Source organism: Ovis canadensis, chromosome 13 (assembly GCF_042477335.2).
Source record: "Ovis canadensis isolate MfBH-ARS-UI-01 breed Bighorn chromosome 13, ARS-UI_OviCan_v2, whole genome shotgun sequence".
Taxonomy (NCBI): domain Eukaryota; kingdom Metazoa; phylum Chordata; class Mammalia; order Artiodactyla; family Bovidae; genus Ovis; species Ovis canadensis.
The window spans coordinates 33505021-33530165 of record NC_091257.1 but is presented as its reverse complement, the minus strand read 5'-3'; the positions used below and the strand labels follow the sequence as shown (position 1 = coordinate 33530165).

General features: G+C 38.6%; 1 protein-coding gene across 26 annotated transcripts in view; it reads right to left on the bottom strand.

Moving 5' to 3' along the window:
* Nucleotides 1-25145, bottom strand: part of PARD3 (par-3 family cell polarity regulator) — a 572731-nt gene that overhangs the window by 180384 nt on the left and 367202 nt on the right. For 13 of the 26 annotated variants that reach the window (XM_069546415.1, XM_069546424.1, XM_069546407.1 and 10 more), the window contains 3 exons: nucleotides 24459-24503; nucleotides 19363-19590; nucleotides 5091-5322 (listed from right to left, as the gene is read on the bottom strand). In XM_069546415.1, the coding sequence (XP_069402516.1) occupies nucleotides 5091-5322; nucleotides 19363-19590; nucleotides 24459-24503 (505 nt within the window). Of the gene's footprint in view, nucleotides 1-75; nucleotides 197-5090; nucleotides 5323-19362; nucleotides 19591-24458; nucleotides 24504-25145 lie in introns of those variants that run through there. The other 13 variants (XM_069546411.1, XM_069546421.1, XM_069546413.1 and 10 more) reach the window with 2 other exon arrangements.

Sequence of the window (25145 nt, the reverse complement as noted above, 5' to 3'; positions counted from 1 at the left end):
GCAATTAATACAAACATTATGAAACCATCAAAACTGCTGATGTCGTAAACAAAATTTGTCAACAGCCACTAAGAATTCATTAAAAGTAAATTTATTGTTTTTTAAAAAAAAAAACAAAACTGTGCAATATGTGCTTCTCAAGACATTTGGACTCTGGCTTGTTGCTCATCTCTTCTCAGGCTTCAGTTTGGCCAGGCTAAACAAGAAACACGGTACAGACACACGGTTAGTGAGCACAGGTAAGGCAGACAACCACAACGCGTGTTTGCTATTCTCTCATAAGCCTACAACGTTTGATCCAGACTACAACATCGAGTTTTAAGATCTGATCGTGTTCAACATGTTCTGAAGACAATTATATACTGAAAAGGGAATGACAGCCATATATCTGATTTCAACCAAACACGGTTTCAAACGAAATTATCCTTTACCTCGTACAGAACAGGATAAAACCATGCTGGAGGGACCCAGGGAATCATTGTCAATGTAATTGGAGGATTCAGTTTTAATGGTGACAAAGCACCACGGCTTTTGCTTTCACGGTCTAGGGGGCGATGGACCCTCAGCCATCATGTGTCACAACAGTAAACGAAGCACCCTTATAAGGCGTGAGTGGGGTCACGTGTAGGAAGCTTCAATTTCAGACGGCAGACAATCCTATGACATTGAGAATGATTCTAATTTTTCAGGCAAAGTAGCATCAAATTACACTTATTCCAGGGTGAAAAGGAGGGAAATACATCTTATTATCTGAATATACTGTCCCAAATAAGGGAGCTTATTTTCTTTTTTATTATTTCATTCTGGAGATGGAAACTCACCAAAAACACATTGCTTAATGATGCTGTTGCTTTCTTTGAAAAGCAGACACATTTAAAACATTAAACAACAGATCTCTCTCCTTCTAAAGGATAGACTTAGTTCCCTCTTTGGTGGCAATTTCAGACAATTGCAGAATTCTAGGAAACATTTTATGGTATTATATTTGAATAGCCAAGCATTCGAGAACCAGAATACCCAACGGTATCTGTGATATCAGAGGGCAGACAATTCCATGATATTCAAAAAAGAACGAAGGCTCTAAATCAGACCCTCCTTCTGCCCTGCACTTTCACAAAGAATGATCACATCAACAAAGTCACGTTTATCTGTTTCATAGAGAAACGTGGGTTTCTCAGATCCAAAGCCATTTTAATTAAGGCTGTGGGAGTGCCTTTGGGGTAAGAAAAGATGTCATACAAGGAGAAATTCATACAAACAAGGAACACTTTACATTTGTCACTTGATTCCTTATAGATTTAAATTTGTGATTTAACACTTGCATTAAGGCAGCTTTTGCATTTCATATACTCCATAATTTATAAGCAGGCATATAAATATGACTCCCAATATTCTTTCCTAGAGCTGTTTATCAATAATTAAACCATTTTTATGACTACTATTCAATACTCAAAGTAGAAAACCATGTCATCTGTATAGACCAACGAATAAAAATACCTATTCAAGGTGCCATGGATTCCTGCAGTACAGTTTTAAAATATATATATATATATATTACCACGTGTAAAACAGATAGCTAGTGGGAAGCTGCGGTATCACACAGGGAGCTCAGCTCCATGCTCCGTGATGACTGAGAGGGGTAGAATGGCAGGGAGGTTCGAGAGGGAGGGGATATATGTATACAGAGAACTGATTCAGATGAACAGCAGAAACACAGCACTGTAAAGGAATCATACTCCAATAATATTTTTTTTTTTAAATATGGTATATCTATTTGGCCCTCATCGAATGTAACCAAAACCCACAGACAACTTATAGGGAAAGGAAGAGAGTGTGTGTGTGTGTGTTTTGGGAGCAGGGGAGAGGGACGGTGGGGAGCAGAGCCTGCAAGCCTAATTTGAAGGAAAGCATATCATTCCCTCAAGAGACTAAAAAGAAAAAGTTCACGTGCCTAAAAAGCCAGACGTGTAACATCTAATACTCCTTACCCTTACTCTTTGCTTCCTGTTAACCAAAAACAGAAACAAATGGTAACATCCCCCACCACACACACACCCCACATCTCCTTACAAAGTGTTCTAAGAAATTAAATGCACATACACTTCTTGATTAAGGTATTTTAAAGCAACAGCACTGAGAGAATCTCATCCTATTTTCCTCAATAGAACAAAAAAGAAGGAAGAGATTCATTTTAAATCTTACTATCTTCCCCTCTGTTGTTACCAAAGAAAAAAAAAGGAAACATAAAAAAGAATCAACCCAAAAGTCTATTTAGTCTCAAATAATTAGATTCAGTAGGTACGGAAGCAGTATAAAAAATGTTTTGAAAAATCTAACAGTGTTTTCAGAGTCTTCTCAAATACTAAGGACATATCAAAATGGTATGAAGGAGTGCCAATAGACAACCAAAGAAAAAGTTTATTTTATTCTAATAAAGGGTCCTCAACTCCTTTTCAAGGAGGAGTATTCGGCAAGCTTCAATCATTTCCCTAAAGGAAACCAGAGGGAAGAGGGCCACATTCTAGGGAACGAGACAAGATACTGCAACCTGTTAGGATATATCTGCATTGTCCATGTGGTGGTGTGTGGCTCTCCTGGGAGGAAAAAAAAAAAACTGTTTTGTGGAATTCATACACTTCCTGGGGTAAAAGTACTCCCGACACAGCTAGTTTGAAGCTACCTGCATGTAGCATCAGCGCTCTGCCGATACGGTGGGCATAAATCACCTCAAAAGCAGAGATCACAGCATATAATAAAAGGATTAGGAAGTGATGAGTTTTGAGTAGTCATTATCTTTGTCATAGAAGCTATCTAATTTTTAATAATGGCTGGGTTTAACAGTCAGTGGCAAAATTTCCAAAAATTGAACAACTCTCACAAGTCAGCATGAGCTTACTCTAGCATATCTGTCCCAGAAAAGTGTGAATGTCTATGTGTTTCTCAGTAGCCATTCTTAAGCTATGAACTTAGTTTTTAGGAAAAAAACTTCAGCCCCTGCATTTAAACAAAAAATGTGATTCTCAAGAACACTCAGGCCTTTGAAGTTACAAATCAGTCGTCATCGTCACAGAGCTGGCTTCCACTACGGGTTAGAGGTATAACCTATAGCATTTGATCTCGTGTATGTGTTCCCAGTCGCTAAGTTGTGTGCAACTCTTTGTAACCCTGTGGACTGTAGCCCACCAGGCTCCTCTGTGCGTGGGATTTCCCAGGCAAGAATACTGGAGTGGGTTACCATTTCCTCCTCCAGGGGATCTTCCTGACCCAGGAATTGAACCCGTCTCCTGCACTGGCAGGCAGATTCTTTACCACTGAGCCACCAAGGAAGCCCACATGTTTTATGGAACTTTTAGCTCAGAAAAGATTGTGTAGGGTTGCATTCAGGGTCCCTTCGAAAGAAAATAAATTTGCCAAGTGCCCCTACACTCACCATTCCTCTGGCCCCCAAAAGAAAACTCTACCATAAAGCCTCCCTTATTCTGGAGTTGCAAGTAACAGGAAGAAAATAATGTCCAGTTAAAGTAATGTATAGATTTCTAAAATAATTTATAAACAAACTAGAATTTTGCTTATTTCATATTCCATGAGGAGAGCAGAGCACTGACTCCATCAAATAATGGTTGGCTGATGAAGGAAACCTACAAGCCTTCAGGAAGACTTCACTCAGGAGGGGGTTGTAGAAGCAGGACTGGTCTCCAGGCCAGATGTGTACATTTTAGGGGAGGTTTCCTCTTATTTCATAGTTTCTGATTCAAAGAAGACAGGGGTGCAAATTCCCTCAATGTTAATTGATGGGCAACAGCCTAATTTCTGTGTGTTATATAGATAACTGATTATGAGCTGAGAAGCCTTCTGCCTAACACCAAAACAGAAATAAAGTGGAAGTTAGAGCAATTCCATCCGTCAGTATACCTGGGACGTGAAAATATAATGATGAAAGATGATCTGACTTAAAATGCATTCAGGAGGAATGGTATATCAATAAGATATAAACTCCCGTATAAAAAGATGCTAATTCTAATGTTTTGAAGCACTGAATATAGAAATGTGATTGTATTTAATTTAAAGCTGATACTGCTCATGGGCCAAGCTCTGTGCTATCTATGCCTATAGTTTACTTCCTCCACGCACTTGACTTAGCTCTGGCTGAGTCCATCCACAGGACACATCTGGTGTGTGTGTAGCCTGCAGGTTGGGCTTGAGTCCTCAACTTCATGGTCTTGACTTATCTATAACTCCCTGAGTTATTGAGGTCAACCTCCGGACCATAAATCAGGAAATTCTATGAAAATAAAAACTCTTGTTCACATTTTGCAATTAAAAAAAGCTAAAAGGAAGGGATTCATAATGCAGGATAACGACTTTTTGAAGAGTTAAGTGGTGATACCATCTGTTTTCAATTTTAAACCATCATCTTGATATGTTTAGGGTTTTAATTTATGGAACAATCAAGCAATCTTTATATTTGACATTAAATACCTGAATATTATAAATCACCTCCAATGAACATTTATGGGAGAGTTTCAGAGCAACTTCTGAACAACTTGTCACTTTTATTGTGTAGCCATGATTTGTAAAAAAAATGATATGCTAAGTAATCCTAGAGTATAATTTAGGGGCACAAAAACAACTGTCAGGAAACAGCCAGAGACTGCATTTAATGAAATCTTTACCGACTGAAGCAATAAGTATTAAATTAATCAACACAGCTTAATTGAAGCTCTATTTGTAACATTTTTTTAGGCTTGTTATTAATGAGCCTTTATGCACTACCACTAACTTGAGCTCCATGTTCAGCGTCAACAATGAACCATTGTTCACACACGCAAAAGAATAAACAGGGGCTATGAGGGCTCTTTGTCTCTGTCCCTCCTTCCTCTCAACAGTTATTTACATGGTTGGCAAGATAGCATCTTTCAGGCACTTTAAAAGGGTCTGAAATAGCTCCAGCGAAATCCTCAAGAAAGTAAAAACACAGCAGTGAAACCTGGGAGTTAGAGAGGACTCTCAGCTGACCTCAAAGTCCTCACATCTGGCGCTAGCCTGGCACTCACAGTGGGGACGGGCCATTCCTGCCCGGTAGCACCTACCTGAACATGTCTCCCAAGCCCCTCAGCTTCCCCTTCTTGGCTTTCATCTTCTCCTTCTCCTTGTCTCTGTCTTTCTTCTTTTCTTTGCCTATTTTCTCTTTCCTCCGATCGGGCTTCTCGCCTCTGTCTTGGTTTCCATTCATCTGTCTCTCCAGAGAGTGGGAAGGCTGGTCGCTGGCTGTGGATACAGATTCCCTTCCTGATCTCGAACTTTCTTCCGTGTCTTCTTCCACTTAAAAGGAAACAAACACACAAAAAAAGATAAGGAACATGGGGAACCAAAGGGATAAAAGTAAGGAGGTTGAAGTCATGTGAGGGTTTCTTTCCCATATTTCCAATGAGGCTTGCAAACGTTGTTTACCCTGTGTAGAATTAAAATGGAACATGAGATGTGGATGACTACCATACATGTGTGTACTCCTGCGTGAAGATGATGGGCCAACGGTAAGAGAGTGATAGCCACAGTAACAGTAATAGCAATGGTACTAGTATAGCATTAGTAATAGCAACAGTATATTATTAGTAATAGTATAGTATCAGTATAGTGATAGTAATCTGAGTCCCAGACCAGTAGATTCCCTCATGTTGATACAGAGCCTGTACTGCTGTGGGGATAAGCAAGCCCTCATCACAAAGCTGACCCCAAAGATCCTCAGTATCATATTTGCAAAATGAAAATAAGCAGCCTCTCACCAACAGCTTCCTTTCCTCTTGTTGTAAGGGGGATGAAGCTCCACCTCAGCCCCTCATGAATTTGTTCAGTTGCACCACTCACTAGTAAGCACACCAATGTCAACACAGGACTTCTTTCCTCAGCCTCCCAAATATGTCAGTTTGTGACAATATAGAGAAGATTGGGTATTCACAGCCTCTCTAACTTTTTCCTTATATTGTCATTACATTGTTATTGTGAGGCCAGCATTACAAGCCAATGTTACTATATGTTCTAATCTGAAATAATGTTGCATTTTGGTTGACACAATGGCAGGTGAACAGACGTGGATGGAGCCATGAAGGCATAAATCCACAGCCTCACAGTCCTTTGAACTCTGCAGATAAAAGCTACACTTTAGCGTTAACAATATTCCATCCTTTGAAACAACACTTAGTCAGCATATGGTCCAATGGTATACCCCCAACTTTTTGCATTTGAAAGAATGACAAGTCTCCACCTCCGAAAGAACTTGAGGAATTTCTGTTTTAGGATGCAATAGATGCACACGTGCACAGCCATCCTCATAAATCCTTTTCCAGATTAGTTGCCTAAGGTTTTTCCAAATATAGTAAGAATTATTGGAGCTCCAGGGTACCTCTTGAAATCTGAGGTCATTTCTGGCCCCCTGCATCAACAAAAAAAAGTAGGAATCAGTGCTTTTGAGCTTCTTTTAACACAGCACCATATAAGACTCTCACAAAGAACCAACCTCTAGATCAAGTTAATATGACTTCAAGAGAAATTCAGTCTTGCCCCTCCACCAGAACTTGAGTTAGCAATACACAAAATTACGAGTATAATAAGACCAGTCTCAGTATCATCTTATTTACAAGACAGAAGCAATCACAGCCTTGGAAAACAAACTCAGGATTATAAAAGGGGAAGGGGGTGGGGGGGGGGGGAAGATAAATTAGAAGTTTGTAAAATATACACGCTATTATACATAAAATATATAACCAACAAGGACCCACTATATAGCAAAGGGAACTCTATCCAATATTCTATAATAAACTATCTGGGAAAAAATCTGAAAAAGTATGGATATATGTATATACATCATTGATACATCATTGAATTACTTTGCTGTACACTGGAAACTAACACAACATTGCAAATAAACTATGTTCTATTGTGAAATAAAAATCAAATAAAAAAAAAGTACATCTTAGTATCTTAGTGTCCTATTAAACTCTCACAGATCTTAGAAGATACTAACAAATGATGGTACCACCTTAACCAAGTTTTTAAAAATTTTTAATGCTAATTATTAAGCTAATAACCAAAGAAAGTGTAGAATTCGTTTTCACATTTGATTAAAAACATGAGGCAACCTATTTTCCATCCCATCCCAGGCTACGGCCAAAGAGTAAAAATACCACTGTGTCTAAATCCAAAAAGTACTTCGGAAGTCACTTAGACCAACATCTTCCATTTCTTGCTAAGGAAACAAGAGGTTTGGGGCCAGCATACCGCCAGTGTGGGACTCTCTGTACTATATTCTGGCACAGTTGTACCTCAGCCAGACCTTTACATGTTTCTTTGATCAACTCTGTGATTGCTCAATTCCATGCTTCCTACAGCATGGATTCAGGTCATCTATCATCCAGTCACTCCACTCTCTGCCCAGAAGATCATTCCAGCAGCCAGCACCATATCTCAAGAAACCCAGTTCCAGTCTTGTGTGGTCGTCCAGCGCTGTGACTAGTAGCTGCTACTGATGAAATCACTCCCGTAGTTCGAACGGATGTGCACAGGGACTCAAGGACAGGCTTCCAACCAAAGAGATGAGCAGAAAGGCTGGCTTCCCTCTGCACTGGGGTAACTAACTGGGAGCCACTCTCCTTCTTCAAGGGACAAGCACGCATTTTCAAAAGATGACCATTTTAGTCACTGTCAATTCATATGGAAATAGGAATTGAGAGGGTTTATTAGAGAAAGCCAGTTTCAACTTTCAGATGGACATTGCTAGAGAAAATCCATAGCCTTACAAATAAATGCTGAGTCAAGACTGTGATTGTTGTACACACAGAGCAGGGAAAGAATAGCGGTCTTGGCCCAGGGAGGTCTCACTGTGTAGCCTTTTCCAATGGGTGCTCCCCGGCAGAATGTAAAATATCGCTTAAGCAGGGTTGCAGCCTCTTGTCTGAAAACATCCCTGAATGTGGCTGTGCTCTATCTGGTTACGAACCACTGCTTCCACACTTTGGGGGAAATGAGTGTGGCCTCGATTTGGAGGCAATGGACCAAATCATGATAAGACAGTTCTCAAAAGCATTCAGGAGCTACAAAACCTATATATATACTCAAGTTAGATAAAGGGATGCTAGTCAATATTCTACAAGTCCTGTAGGCAAAACTCATTTTACCTACCCGTCCAAAGCGCTTTTCACAAACTTTTATTATTGTACTTCTCATATGATACAATCACAGGGATTCCCAGGTGGCTCAGACGGTAAAGTGTCTGCCCACAATGTGGAAGACCCGGGTTCAATCCCTGGGTCAGGAAGATCCCCTGGAGAAGGCAATGGCAACCCACTCCAGTACTCTTGCCTAGAAAATTCCATGGATGGAGGAGCCTGGTGGGCTACAGTCCATGGGGTCGCAAAGAGTCAGACACGACTGAGCGACTTCACTAAGCTTCTAAAATGAGGACCACTGGTCGGATAGAAGCTGCCTGTGAACTACTGTTTAACAGGAAGGTTAGTGGTGAACTTGACTCATGACTTTATCCCAACCAGACACACTTTTACCCAGTCTCCACATATCACCATCCTCTGACTTCAGGACGATGCCTATGTTCCTCCATTAAGCCGGACAACACCAGCCGCACCCCAGTGCCAGCAGCCACAGGGAGGCCCTTGCTCCTGGTTATCTCATCACTTTCTGGTAGGGTTTTATACTATTACTGCTAATGCCATACAGACCGTCTAATGGACTGTATGACCCTCCACAATGTCTGAAACTATAAACAAAAAAATGAGCTCAATAAACATGAATGACTTCGTCTTCCACAGCGACCATTACCATAAATCATGAATGGAAGATCAGGAGCGATTCTGCTAGTTTTCTGCCCGATAGTTTTGGCAGAAGCACACGAGGCATCTGTCTGCTCTTGGCTCTGACACAGGAAAAAGGCAGCGCCTCCATAACTAACTATATGCCGAAGTCACATTTGTTGCCAATTCCTTTCATACTCCCAATAATTTCCTGGTGTATGTAATACAACTTATCTTCAAAAGTGGGTGAAGCAGAGAAAATTAGTATTAAATCATTTATTAACACCAGGTTTTGTAACCTCATTTTGTAAAATCAAAACTCCTAACTCAGTTTCCTGCTCAAAGCAAGTGGACTGTTTTACAATCGTACTTGTGCATTTGAGAATTCTTTATGCTTGTTCTGAACATTCCGATTTAGATAATACACTATCACAGAAATTCTTCTGGGGGTGTACGGATGTAACTAATCCTTTCAAATGCCAACTAATTAAAAATATTTAGCAATATGTGGCTTCCTATGTATAAACATAAGATGTTCTTTTAGAGTATTACATTATATATGCTTCAAACACTAAAATTATTTGATAGAGAAAAATAAGAATCTCACTTTACCCCATTTCTAGGCAGAATTACTTTGGTTTTTAAAAGCTTATATAAATTGGTTACATATGCTTAATTTTTTTTAATGTATATATTCAAGGTCATTAATAGATTAGTCAAATTATTTTCAGTTTTAAAACCAATCTTTGTATAATTAATACCAGCTTTATAATAAGGTCAATAAAATACTTTATTCCCTTGAGAAAACACAAAAGATACTCAGATAAACAATTTTCAAGGAAGAAAAGCACTGGTGATATATAATGCACAAATGACTTGATCTATTGTGTTCATACAGTAAATTACAATGAAAGAACTAATCATAAACCTACATTTAGGTAATTTACTATTTCAAATGCTATATAAATTTACATTTTTTTCTCTTTAATTTTACTCTTTACATGTTGTTTGCTTTCTTTTTGCAGATAGTCTGCCTAAAGAAAGACGATTACCTCCTTCCAAACAAATAGAAATTTCTATTTTTGACTAACATTCCTGCCTGTTTCAACCCACTCTGTGCACTATACTATCAGTTGCTTTCCCATGTGATTATCTGTAAAGGCAGATATTCTGAAGTTTCTCTTTTTAAAGAAGGTATAACATGAAGCTGCTTATTTCTCTTCCAGGCAGCACATTCTGTGATTAAGACATACCTAATTACCATATTTTCAACAGATGCAAATACAGCGCAATTAAACTTCTACTCCCTGTGACAAATTCAGCTACTGGGTTCTGCAAGTTACCCTATTAGCACTGGGCCATGAAGTTTGGAAAAGATTAAGCCCTTAGACAGTAGCAGTCATTGGGAAAATGACCTTAGGTGTCCACTGAACCTCAAAGTTCTGTAACTCCTGCCATAAACAAACACTTCGTTCAGTCTGGTCATCACACACAATTCACTGTCAAGAGCTGACTCTGAGCCACACAGTCATTCACCACTTTTTTCCATTGAGAAGCAATATAATTTGGGGGACTGTAATGATCTCTACTTCTCCCTTTCTCCTTTCTAATGGAACTCTGATTGTGCTCAGGAATGCGATCCAGCTTCGAGGGATGAATCCATTACTAGGCTTACACTGGCTTATGGGTCCCTGCCCCAGTCCACTCTTATTAGTATGGAAGTGGCCCCGACACCCTGAAAGGATATATCCTGTGCTTGGGGAGATGACTCTCTCCCTTCACTTGGATGGGATCAAGAAAGCACTCGGATCTTGAGCCCTGCAGTTACCTTCTGGGTAAGCTGACTTGTGGATGGCGTGGCAGAAGGATCAGAAAGACTGCAGTGCTTTGATAATACCATTATGCTGTGGAATCAGTAACCCCTGAAGCTGCCCAACTATAGAACCAGGTAGGACAGTGTATTCCCTCAAGGTTTGAACTGCTCTGAAGTGATTTTTCTACTAAATGCAGCTGAAAGCATCTTAATAGTTACATTACATAAATCAAACTTCAGAGCAGCTGTGGAATATCAACTCTACTATTTATCACAAGTAGAAGATTTAGCAGTTAATATCACTCTAGGCAGCTTTGACAATTTTACTAAAATTAAGTGATTTGCTCAGACTTGTTACTAGTGTGAAATGAGTTGGTACAAATATTCAGAGAAATAAAAAACAGACAAATACAAAATTAAAGTGATAACACTACTTCTTACTGATCAGTGAATAAGTACTCTCCTTTGAGGGCATAGCTCAAAAGAGTGTTATTAAATATTTGTTGAATAGATTGAACAAATAGCCCATCATATGAAAAACATCCTTTACTGCTCCCTATTTAGAAAGAGCTACTCTAGTAATAGCAATATCGAATAAAGAAACACATACTCTTGAGTAATTTAAAATTTACTTTGCAAGACAAAGGATTAAAGGTAGTAATTGGACACAAGAGTATGCAGTCTTCAGAATCTACCTGCTTAAAATTTAAAATGAATGAGTTAAAATGAGGCATTAATAACTGGAAAATTTCACTAGATTTAGCAAATCCACTGACCACTACCAATTTCTACTGACTAATGTTAGTTAAAATACAGTGTAATAAAAATAAATGAGGACTGAACTCCCAGGTACTGCAAAGTCCAGTATAGTATTTAAGAAATTTTTATTATTAATAAATATATTGTATTTTTGTTTCTTATTTTAGTGGAATATTGACTTTGGAAAAGGAATAAAAGATGTAGGAAATGAACAGCTAGTGACACAGATGGTGTCGAATAATAGGATCTGCTTTTCTGGACCCTGACTTTTAACATTAGAATGATGAGCTCTTGGCAATGGAAAAACTTAGCTTTTTCAGAACACTTGAAACACACACACACACACAAAGCTGGCAAGAAACATGAAGAATTAAACAGCTTTTACACTAAAATGTGGGGTGAGAATAATAACTGATATTATGAAGAACAGAGAGTATGACTGAAAGGAGAAAAAGGCATGAAGGAAGTGGTTGACATTTATCAGCGGTCTTAGAGAAGGGGCTTCTGTGACTGGAGGAATATTCAAATAGTTGATTCCTAAAACCCAGTATTCTAAAATTAGATTTATTTCATTAAAAAAATGAAATTACATTGGGGTAAGGAGAGTAGAGAGAACAAAAACAATAAAATCACACTTCCAAAGAGATTAAGACTTATTACCAAAAACCATTCTTCATTTCTACTTTATGTTCTGAAGTTTCCTTTAATGCCTCCCTTCAAACAGAATGTTGCTGAAGATCTTGGTAGAATGTCACCTCCTCTGTCTCTCCCTGTCCTAGAGAATGTAGCAGAACAAATGCAAGGGCAGTTGGACCCCCCAGTTTCTGAACCTTTGAAAATTTGCTTTCAGTGTATAGTTAAATTTCACATTCAAACAATGATCTATAATGGGCACTGTTTCCTGTCCACAGAGAACAACGTATGAAGAAGCTGAAGGCTTTCCTTTCAACAGACCCAATGGACTGACTACATAATGAAAATAGTAGCACTTATAAACCCCACTGTTGGAATTGCCACTAAGAATTTTATTTTTATCATGGATTCAACTGGTCCAATGTATATTTTAACATATACAAAAAATTTTTGGTGTCAAGGAAAGAGAGTCCAGGTCACTGTTCTGACTCTTTTAAGTGGGAAAAACAAGAGCAAAAATAAAGAACACCATAAGAATGCGCAAATGTGATGGAACAGTGAAGGGGGAGCATTGCTATTTAATGAGAAGTCAAAATGAATGTCCCCTAAAAGTCACTGTTCTTAACTCCCATGCCATGCAACCCTTATTGAGAGATTCACAAAAATTTCTTGATGTTATAAAAACACTAAGAAGGCTCATACACATCTGTATACAGATTTCCCTTAACTTCTAGTGGGGTTATGGCACAATAAACTCCAACATAAATGGAAAATACCAAAGTCAAAAATGTACAGAATATACCTAACCTACCAAACATGACAGCTTAAGCTCATCTATTTAAAAGTGCTCAGAACACTGACATTAGCCCACAATTGGGCTCAGTCATCTAACACAGGGCCTAAGTTATAACAAAGTGTCAAATGCCTCATGTAATTTAGTAACTACAGTACTGAAAGTGAAAACCAGAATGGTTTTGGGCTGTTTCCTTTGTGATCACATAGCTGACTGGGAGCTGAGACTGCTGCCACCGCCCATCATCTCCAGAGAAGATCTGCATTATCGCTAGCCAGGAAAAGACCCAAGTTCAAAGTTAGATGTACAATTTCTACTAAAAGCACGTCACTTTCGAACCCCTGTAAAGTCAAAAAATCCTAAACTGAACCACTGTTAAGTCGGGGAACATCCATACTCAGTGCGCTAGAAAGTTAAGGGGAAACTAGCTAGGTCGGGGAAAGTGTCTTGAAGAAGGAAGACAACAGTCCCATGTACAGGAGAGCATAGGGGACAGTCAGGGCAAGGAGAAGACAAACCTCAGGGACGGCACATGGTCTGGATGAGAACGCACATGGGAGCTTGAAGGACCGGGAGGACAGTGTGACTCCAGAGCTTACTCAGCAAATGGAGAGACAGTCAGACCAGTTATGAGATCCTAATAGCAACTTCAGATATTAAATAATGAGAATTGGGGCTAGATTGGGTAGAAGAAGTGAAATTATGAGATTTCATGCAGAAAAATTAAGACAATTTGGTAATGGAGGGATTATGCAGTGAGATGATAATTCTAAATTTCTGTGCCTGGAGGTACTAGTGAGAAAAACCTCATCACTATCATCCGTCTATATGTGTGAGATGCTAAGCACGTAAATGCAGTTTTTCCCTTTCTTCTGGCTTTGCCAAGCATCATTACTCACCTGGATTACTGTATTACTGTCCTAGAACCAATCTTGCCACCAACACTGCTATTTACCAGCCCACCCCCAATAACCCACCCTCGATTCTACAGCCCCAACACTCATATTCTTTCACTTGAAATTCTTCAAATGCTCTTTAAGGTCCTTAGTATGAACAAAAATTATTTAAACAAGGCTGTCTGCAAGCTGTTCTCTGCATATGTCTTACATCTCACTCCTCACCACGCTCTACCTCGATAGGATAATGGTGGTCCAGAGATGGTCCCCCTTCCCTAAGCTCCCGACACACCCTGATGAAGACCACTCAAGCAGGATTACTCATCTCAACTCATACCTCTTGTGAGAAGCTTCCCCTCCCTCCCCTCTCCCATGCGGGCTGAGTGGTGCCCCATGCTTTGCTGCATGGTAACCTGGGCATCACAGTGGCCCTTAACCATTAACCATACTGCTTCTCAAGAGTTGGTTTGCCCAGTGGGTTGAAGTACCCTTAGCCTCTCTGGAACTTACAGCCTAAATATCAGGTTTTAGATCCCAAGACTCATAAATACTTTCTTGCAGTTTTAATGTAACGGATTTTCCCATTAGGAAGTTTGTTTAATATTGTAGAAAATTCGCAGGACTGCAAATCACAAGGCATGCATTCTGATTTAATTCCTAAGTACTATCTTAGTCAAATATTTACATACTTTTTTCTTATCAGAAAATGCTTCAAATGAGGAAGCTATAATTCAGACACTTCAGATGTGACTTTTCGTCATACTTTTAGCTTAACTTACTTTTCACCTAAAAAAAGAAATATAAGGAATTGACAGCTTTGGCTCTGTCACATGGTTATACTTCCATCGCATTCAGAAATGTCCTAAAATTCTCCAAAGCTCCTTTCCTTAAACTGCAAGTGATACTCAAGTATACAAATTGTCATAAGAGGATTAGACAGGTTATCCTTATTCCTGGCACTTCAGAATAAATATTTTTAATAGATCAACATCCAATTATCCAAAAAGATAGATTAACCAAATGGTAAATCCTTTACAAAGTACTTTGACTCTGAAAACCATACACTGAATTCTTCCACTATAGATTTATGGTAATCTGGTGGAGATTCTTAAGATAACTACCTAATTTACATAATTTTTGCTCAAATAAGTAGTGACAAAAGATGGCTAGGAATGTAGAGCATGCTAAGAGTAGAAAAATCTGAGATACTCGTGTAATCTGCTATTTTGAAGCTAACAAAATAAATGAAAATTAATCTTGAAGCTTTCAGATTAGCTAACTTCCTAACATAAATTCAGTTTCTTCAGATCTCATACTGCTAACCTAAGTTATGCATACTTTAGAGTGATGCTTTTTTCCCCTTTTATCTCCTGTTAAGAGTACTATAAGAAAGCAGGCAAGCTCCTTAAACGCAATCTGTCTCTATGTTTTCAAGGAATACCATTCTCACATTTAAGATTGTAAACTGGATAGATCTTAAAATCAAAAGTACAATGAATAGCACAGTCTTCGGTTTTGTTGTGTATCACCTCCTCGACCTCGACAAAAAGCTGTTCCTGAACTGATAGCAAGGCTGACGACTTGACGACTTTTAATAGAGGGTAAAACGGGGGTGGGGGTTGTATTCTATATTTTCAAAAGTGAAACAAGTCAGTGTTATGTAGCATCCATGTTCTTGGTTTCAACAGAAGCTGATTTATGACGGGGGCTGTAGGAGCCGCTCGCTGAGAGCCAGGCAGGAAGTATGATTTGCATAGAAGAGGGAGCAGATTGTAGATGCCCTGACCTGTCAAACACAGGTAGGGCCTCAGAGATAATGGGTCCCAGAATACAAAGCTCCATCTTGATCCAGACAGACACAGACAACGTGGAGAGGCCAGATGGATTAAATGAGAGACAAAAACGCCGACTTCTGCCATCTCCACAGGAAGCACATAAGTGTTACAGAAGATGACAGATACCAGATACCACATGGATCCCGCCCGGGTCTCTTGGCCCCCATTGTCGTGTGCATGCCGCGATTGCAGCACTGCTGAGAAGAGGCAAGCCTGCTCCAAGCCTGAAAGAGCGTCACCGGGGAGGAGCTTGACCCGGCTGGCAAGAACCACCAACCTCGCCCTCCACGTGTGTGACTTCCGCCTGTAGAGAGGGAAAGGGCTGCATGGGACCGACATAGGCTGAGCGGGACAGGTTATGCCCGCCCCCGCCCCCAAACCCGTGCTTCTAGGGTGCACAATCGGCATCCCCACAGGACGGCCGTCTAACAGAGACCGTCGGCTCGGACAGGGTCCTCCATCAGCGCGCTGCACAACAGTGACGTGGCGGCCATAACTGGCCCCCGAGGCCCACCTCCATACAAGAAGGGACCTCAGCCACAGGGTCCCACAAAGCACAAGGCCAGCAGCGCTCAGACATGCGGCCAGGGACAGCGCCCACACAGTAAGGATGCAGGGTGGGGCTGTACAGCGAGGGCATGAGCACAGACACGAATGCAGACAGAGAGTCCGCAGAACGCGCCTCCAGAATCCGCTCTGCAAAGGGTGGGGTTTAGGCAACTAGAGGAGGGAGCCAGACTCCTTTCTCACGCCTGCACCTAGCCATAAGGAAAGGCAACAGTCCCATAACCACCAGCAGTAACACCAGCCTTGACAGATATTTTCTTAGAGAAGACCAAAGGGTTTGCTGAGGCGCGGAGGTCTCGGACGCCCAGGTCCAGAGTCGGACACAAGCGGGAGGAGTGAAACGTCAATGCCACCCCATGCACTGCTGCTGACGCGCGCTGCGTCTGGGTGTGTGTCTCTCACACACGCAGTGGCGCTAGTCAAGCAGGAACCCATTCACTGATGCAACAAACAGTCACTGACTCTGACATTTGGCCGAGCTCTGAGCCTGGTTATGCAGGAATAAGACTTGGTGGCATCTTTCCTCGTGGATTTTATGGACGGTGAGCGAAGCAGGAAGGCAGGACTGAGGTCAGTGGGTAAGTGAAGGAGGACACAGAGTCGTGGAAAGTTAAAACTGGAAAGCAACTCAGAAACGGAACCAGAGCTTTTCCAGCTTTCTCTGGCAAACTGTGAACTTCCCTTTTTTAAACTTACAATTGACAAAGAATCACAAAGTATGAAGAGTGATTTAAAAACCCCACAACCAGGAGGTCCCTGGTGGTCCAGTGATGAGACTTGGTGTTTTCACTGCCAAGGGCCCGGGTGCAATTCTTGCTGGGGAACTAAGATCCCACAAGCCTCATGGGAATAAATAAATCCCCAAGACTGTCGCAGTGACAGCGGGTGCAGGGGGGTCTGGTGGCCTTGATAGAGACCACTCGCTCAGCCTCCCACGAATTTCCCAACTCCCGCAAACCACCGAGCCGAGCCTCCTCACTAGACACTGAGACAATCTGAGCATTAATGGCCTCGGCATCCAAAGCTTCAGTTTCACAAAGGAAGGAATTAAAGAAGAATCTTAAGCAACTTGACCCAAATTCCAAGTGGGGGAGAAGAATGTGGAGGGACTCCAGGCCAGTGCTCAGATCACTTCAGTCGTACAGTTTTGACAAGCCGCACTGCAGACATTTGAAATATACAACAGTGGCCTTTCTCTGGCCATATCCAGAGTTCACCAGACTGGTCTGGGAGAAAACACCATCAAGTCAGGACTCTGTGGAAACCCAGCACTTTGTGGTTGCAGGTGCACATGTCAGGGTGTGTCTCCCAGTTCTTACCTAGAACTTCCCCTCCGGGTCACACATTGTAGTTCATCTACTTACCTGGTTTTGTCTTGATGATAGTTAAGTACAAAAGTTTTAATATGAAATACTTAAATCGGTTATTTCCAGTTAAAACCGGAAGCTAAGTTTATGTCAGGGACAAATTTAGACGTTCACATGGTGGGAAGCTCTAGAGGCTACAGAATTAAGAACATGCCTGGTACTGATCGCTATTCCATCCCCTGCTGCATTTTAAATATGTGGTATATGTGAGAAAATTGCATTCTATGAAGGAATTTAAATAACATGTGAACTAGGACAAGAAAAAAGCTCAGGAACAAAAACTGTATTTGTTAAAAAAAACAACAACAACAAAAAATACTGAGGTGCCAGAGCACTGGCTCCCTTATTAAATGTGCACGCAGGACAAAGGCAAGATCTCTAAGTGATAGAGGGTCCCCACCCTAGAAAGGCAACACAAGTAACACTGGGTGAGACTGGCAAGGAGCCCCTGAGACTCCAGGAAAAACCCGAGAGGGTTGGAAGCTTATATGACTCAGGAGCTTGGAGACCAAGCTTGGCAGCAAAAATAGGAAATATGTTCTTCATCTGGCAAGAATGGGCTGCATATATTTGAAATCACTGGCTGGATGGAGTAAAAAGCTGTCCAGATTTAAACCAAGAATTAGGTGGGGGCTGCGGGGGAATGCAGCGCTCCTCTACTAAGTTTTGCTTTGCATGTTACATTGTAGCAGAAATATTCATCTTCCCAAACACATTATATGTGACAGGCAAAGATTATATAATTTTGCTTTATATCTCCTCAGAATGTGATTTCCATTTGAAACTCTCCTTTCCCACCACAATCTTCCTTAGGCATGTGTGATGGAAGTGGTCCCCCAAAAGTTAAACTGTCATCGTTTACAATCCACCTAAATGAACTCTGCTTTAATGTTGGGTAGGGGTGTCTCCTGCTTTTCTTTATCCTTTCTTTCTTTCTTCTTTCTTTTCCCAACAGTGTTTCTTACGATGGTTAGCTGGGTAGAGTTACTTTAAGTTAAAAAACTAGAATATGAATCAGCAGTTATGAACAATATAAGCTAATCAACGGTGTTTTCTATTAGAACTCAAGTCCATTCTCTTCTAAATAAATACAATGCTGAGTTTCCTTCTTATGTTTAAACTGAATGGGTATTTTTATACTCATTTATAAGTGTTTAACTTCAACAAGTCCCTGAAGCATACATTTTATGTATTTATAAACGTTACTTTTTTCTCAATATATCAATACTATGGAAAACACATTGCTCATTCTCAGTAACCTTTAACTGTCAATAATCTTGGCTTAAAATGTTTGGCAATTTGGAAATACATATACATAAATATATTTTGCTAGCCTAGTTCAAGGAAAGAGTAGTTCATAAAAACAAAACAAATGTATGTTATCAAAATCACAGATGATTACACATATTCATTTGAGATATATTACAGATATACTGTACAGCAGTGGTTTTTAAATATTTTGGTCTCAGGATAACTTTATACTCCTAAAATTTATTAAGGACTCAAAATTTTTCTGTGGATTGTATCTATCAATATTTACTGAACTAAAACTGTCTCAGGTTTAAACTGAGAAAGTTTAAAAATAAAAATTATTTTATAAAATTTATAGATTTCATATTAGCAGAAATCACATTAAAAAAAAAAAAAAGAAACCTGTATTTTCCAAAAACAATTATTGAGAACAATGGAAAATCTCTTTAATATCTAGTTGAAAAGATTCTTCTATCTGCTCTGCATTTAGTCTCTTGCAATATCACATGATATGTTGCCTTTAGAAAAACCAACTGTGCATTTGTGAGAAAATAAGAGTAAAACGGTAAATAACATCTTCGTATTATGACAATGCTTCACTATAGAGATCCTCGCCATGGCTATTCCTTCAGACGTCGCACACTTACACGTCTCCATGCCTTCGTCATCATCATCCACTGCAGGTTTATCATAGGACTTGTCAATGGCAGCTCTGAAGCTCTCATTGCATCCCCTTCCTCGGATTATCCGTGGCCTAGGGCGATGGAAAGGAATGTCCCCATTCAGAGTCACCTCGGCAACCGCTGTCTGCAGACTCTCTAAAGAGCTCGACTTCTTCAGACCCAGGGAAGGCCCCACATCTCTGCTGGGGGAACCTTGGAAGTCGGCAAAAACAAAATGTTAGAATGAGTGGTGAAAATTACATGGCTGAATATCTGTGAATTGTAGAAAATATCAGGGACAAATTATTTGTTCAGTGTCTACTTCTGGAACGTGGGTAGCAAGATATAAAAAGTAAAGTGACAGTAACTAATTTTAACTTTTCCCAAATGTGTATTAAATTTGGTCTATTTTCTCTATTCTCATTAGGAGACATTTTAAGCTATTAGTTTTCATTTTTAGCTCAACAGATAAAATCTTTGTCAAATTATTTGCTTCAAGTTATGTTAATAATCTAAAAAAACCAGAATAACCCAGAAAATCATTCTGCAAAGCAGGATGATAAAATGGCTAAGGGAAGCAACCAAGAGTACACTTTGTGACTTAGCTTAAAACATTTTTTTTAGCAGTTTACAATTATTTACAATGGAAGTGAAACTTTTATCTCAGTAAGTTTCATCAAGTTGTCCTCATATGGCAAAGGTTCAGACAACTCGGCAAGTGAGAAAAGCACAGGACACCACATGTCGCCCACAGGGCACCCTAGCACCAGGTAGAAACCTATTTCTGGAAAATGGTGGTTCTCTGGGAAGAGCAATACCAGATGTGAATAGAAATAAACTACATAAGGACCGTCGCGAGAGAGAAGTAAAGAGGGAAAGATGCCAGAACTGCATGTGAGGACTTACGCCGCCAGGTCAGCAGAGAGAAACAGGTAATGAACAGAAGGAAGAAGACATCACAGTTACCAAGACATTTTCAGTAGAGGAGAATTCAGAGCACTAAAATTGTGGCTTGGTGACTTGAGGATCTAGCAACACTAAGATTGTAACCAAGCTTTAGAAGGCAATCGAAATGGATTTCTTTAACCAGGTAAAACAACTTCATCAATGATTGCCTGAGCTGGCACTCAAATAGATGAGTTTAGCCTCAAGATGACGGAAATACCTGCAACCACCAGCTGGGCAATCCAGGTTACAGAACTAGTTCTTCACTTACACTCTTAGAAAGACAGGTACAAAGGAAAAAAAAAGAGCAAGGAGTAGGAGAGGCGAGACTGGATATCTTATCTCTACATGGGGCCATCAGCCCATATGTGGATCACTAATTAAGGAGCAACCTTGATATGTTCTCACACAGAAACCAAATAGTTCTGAGATGGTCGTTCCATGGCTCAGAGTATAAAACAGAATAAAAATTAAATTGGGAGAGTCAAAACAAGAATTATCTTTTTAAAATTCATTTACATGACAACTTTCACATAATCTTCACAATGGGGTAGCAGTTTTAAGTTAGAACAAGTCTGTTCAAAACGTAACATAGGCAGAAAGGCAGACAGATGATTCTAATGAAGAAAAAATATTCCATAAATTAGAGTGCTTGAGAGAAAAAGATGATTTATTTAACTTTCTCCATGCAGGTTTGTCTATATTTGATTATTTCATGAGAAAAATGCACAAGGAATATTTCTTGCCAGGATAATCAATCTTACTTTTTCTCTTGATAGCACTATAATGTTTGACAAGTTCATGTTTTAAATATCCATAAAAATCATGTCACAGGAAGGAAAATGATTTTGTTCCAAAGAGCTAAAGAAAAAGTAAGAGATTAAAGAATCAAAGAGAATGGAAAAAGATGATTTCTGGGCAGGGACATTTACTTTCACATTTTCAAGAATTAGCATTGGGAAGATCTTTTCCTGAATAAATCACGCCTATTAATTTTCATAACTTACTAGCTACATTTAGGTCCTATAAACATTTATATGGCAAACATTTGGTGTTTTCTTGGATGCATAAAGGACATACGTATGTATGTGTGTGTAATTATGTGTGTGTTTATATATATACACACATATATCTATGTATATTTCTCCAATAAAGATACGTATGTATATATGCTCCCAGTAAAGATTAGCATTAAAACATAATTTATATATAAAAAGTTAGCTGAGATTTGATTTAATATCAGCACCCCAAAAACTTTAACAGTTAATTTCAGAAATGGCGTGATTATTCAAATAAGTGTACATATACATATTACATACATGTAAGTATCGATATGTATATATCTGTATATATGTATTTCTGAAGAAACATAAACACAAAGCAAATCTAGGAAGAAATAAATAGTGAAACTGTAACAAAATAAGCAATAGATTATATTGTAGGAATCATTGGAAGCTTACCTAACTACTTTTTTGTCTAATTCTGAATACCACAGTATAACATTCTGGCAAAATGTTGATAATTAAATACGGTGAGTATTGGGCATAAGAGAGATTAATAAACTACAGTCTCTCTATTTATACATAGTTGAAAGTTTTCATAACATCTATTATTTGTGTATCTACAACAGGGATCAGCAAACTATGGGTCAAATCTGGAAATTTTTACTAGAACACAGCCATGGGTCCATTTGTTTCCATTTTCTCCATGGCTGCCTTCATTTTACATCAGAATTAAGCAATTGTTCCAAAGGCTGCCTGGTTTGAAAGATCTACAGTATTTACTCCCTGGTTCTTTATAGAAAGCTTGCTGACTCCTGATCTAAAACAAAGATTTCATTCATGTAAGGTGATATATTCATCAAAGACACTTTAACAAAATAGTCCGTTAATATATTAGTAAGACTGCTAAATGATGGTCACCGAGATTTATAACATCATAAACTTATCATAAAAGTTGAAAATGTCTTTCCCTATACAAGGTATAGGCAAAAGATTAGTTTTATTTACACACACACAAAATCAATGTCTTTAATTTTTAAACAATATTTTGAAGCTCTTAATGTAAATCTATTAAGTCATTAGGATGCTTCATTTATTTTTATATTCAAAGGTTAAATTGTTAGAAACTCAGTTCTCTTATTCCCATTCTTTCTTTTCCTGTAGAAAATAAATTTACTCTAGAACTATCATACAGGATTCCCAAATCCAAGAATAAAAGGGGAAATCATAATCATACTATTTTCTTTAGGTCTCTTTTTCTACTCTTATCTACTAATACCTCTCTTGCCAGAAAAAAAGAAGAGGATGTCTTTTGCAAGGGCAAAGGGAAATGGAATTCAATTTTCATTATGAAAGGCTTATGGCTAGACAGACAATCTACACTAAAATGCCACTGTGACTCTACTAAAAACCTTTGGACTAAACTGTAAAATCATGATAATCTTAGCAATTCAAGTGAAGTGAAAAAAGGAAAATAATAAAAAATCTCTTTGCTGTCTAATACTGGAGGATGTTGGAGATATTTTATTCATTGTAGATTTAAAATCAATAGACCAGCAAATACTTCTACCTCTATGTCATAATTTTGGTCCTAAGTTTTTCCAGTTTAATTCAGTAAAACAGATTGCACATGATATTTTTAAAATGCTCTTTTTATCTAGGATCTAACTAACATTTTAAACACTACAAAAGCAGATGATTCAATTAGATGATAAAATCTGCCTACTCACCATAAAAGGTATTAATGTTTTCAGTTGACATCTGGATATTATTATTATTTCTTAATCACAATAAATTGTTCTTTTCCTGTTAGTAACAGTGATTTGGTTAAATTAACTATTTTTTTCACTTTATTGGCATAGTATATAAAATCATGTTCTTTAACCTAAGCAGCTCAATTTGGTTTTTATAAACATTAAATTGGACAAGGGTTACTTCTTGAAAAGCACTGAATAATATTAACTCCCAAAAATTAATTACTAATTTACATATGTAAACTATCAAATAATGTTTTTCTTTAGCCTTGCTCCAGAATTCCAATGAATTTTATGTTTGATAAAAGAAATAACTACTTAATAAGGGCTGAGGCTATTGTTAATTGCCTTGCACTACAGTTAATCCAGTGATTTATTGGATGCAGTTTTCACAATCTATCTTTACAGAATGTGAAAACTCCAGGCATGTCCACAGTTATCTTTACATATGTATATGGGAAACACACTTTTCAAGAAGCCTAAAACTAATTACTATTGCAGGTTAAAAAGGTGAATTGAAGCTAATTAGTGCTAAGTGGTATAACGACATCATACTGGATCTACAATAATTAAAACTCTATTCCAAACCTATAATAATAAATCAAAATGCTCAGCTGTACAAAGCACATGACTTTAATTACACATAAAGATTTTCCTCTGATTACTGTCATAAGATAACATGTAAAGTAAAATCTATGATGTAAAACCCAGGTCAACATAATCCATTATTTCTACAGAAGGATCTAGGTAGCATTTTAGCAGCAAGTCCTAAATAGTTAAAAACAAAAACAAAAAGCTTTTCAAGCACGTTCACAAAGTTAAGATACAGACGCAATATATAGCCTAATTCAATGCTATGTAACAAGCAACTAAAGCCTGCGTTAGAAAAAGAACTAAGGTTTTCTGAGTGACTAATGAGAGCTATATTGGACACTGTCCTTCAGTGAAAATATTTATATATGTGCTGTTATCTTCCTAACCAAGATCACCTTTTGACAATCATTTTTTTGGACGTTAAGCTAAGCATCAGTTAGATGACTTCGAAACTTAAAGAATCAGCCCTAAGAGATCATGCTTTCAGGATTTTGATTTTTTTCTTAACCGTGACAAAACATTCCTACACAAATATAATTAACAGAATCTGGGCTGTGTTAGCATTTCTGAAGTACTAAATTATATTTCCACTTAGTATATACTACATTGATACATTTCTGCGTGAAGAAAATTTTCCTTTCCTTGTACAATTTGATTTCCTACAATGAAAACATCCATGGCAGCCTGGAATATTTATGTTTACAGCCGTATGACTGGCAGCTCTATAATTACGATAAACTCCTTGGACCACAGTTTCTATGGCAACAGGCTAAGTGTCCATTCTTACCTGCTTTCTGGTCATCCACTGTACTGAGTTTAGTCTCGTCAGCTACTGTTAAAAGGTAAATGTATAATGGTTAGCCCAGTTAGTCCCACAGCCCAACATGCTTCAACCATTCCCAGATCTTTCCAGTTAGGTGAGAATTCTTAAATATTTCATGCAAATAATACGAAACATCAAGCAAACATAATCAAAAAAGGGGGAAAAGCCGTGTCTCCATGCAATGCCAGTCATCTCAGTTCATGACACGTGTGTTACTGATATGTTAGCATATCATCATCAGCCAGGCCAGTCATCGCCCAATTTTCATTTATGCATGGGATAAATTAATACTTTTAGTCTCAAAGTAAAAACAGCCACCAGACAACAGCGTAAATACGTTACAGTTGATTAAGAAAGGGTTTTCTAATCATTCAATCAGTGCATGGATATAATTAATTAATTAATTTGTTTGTTTGTTTTGGTTTTCGGTGGATTTGGATTGAAAATGAGACACTACCTGATTGGTATGTGATTGAACAACTAGGATTATTTTCCTTCTCTCATTTGCTTCCAAATACTTTTTACAATAAATATGCTCTCAAATTATGATTCCAATTTAAAGGCCTTAATTATCAACACAGAAGAGTTTTCATTAAATAAACCTTAAAGGGCAGTGATGGAAGGAAAATATCATGAAGTAACCAAACTCTA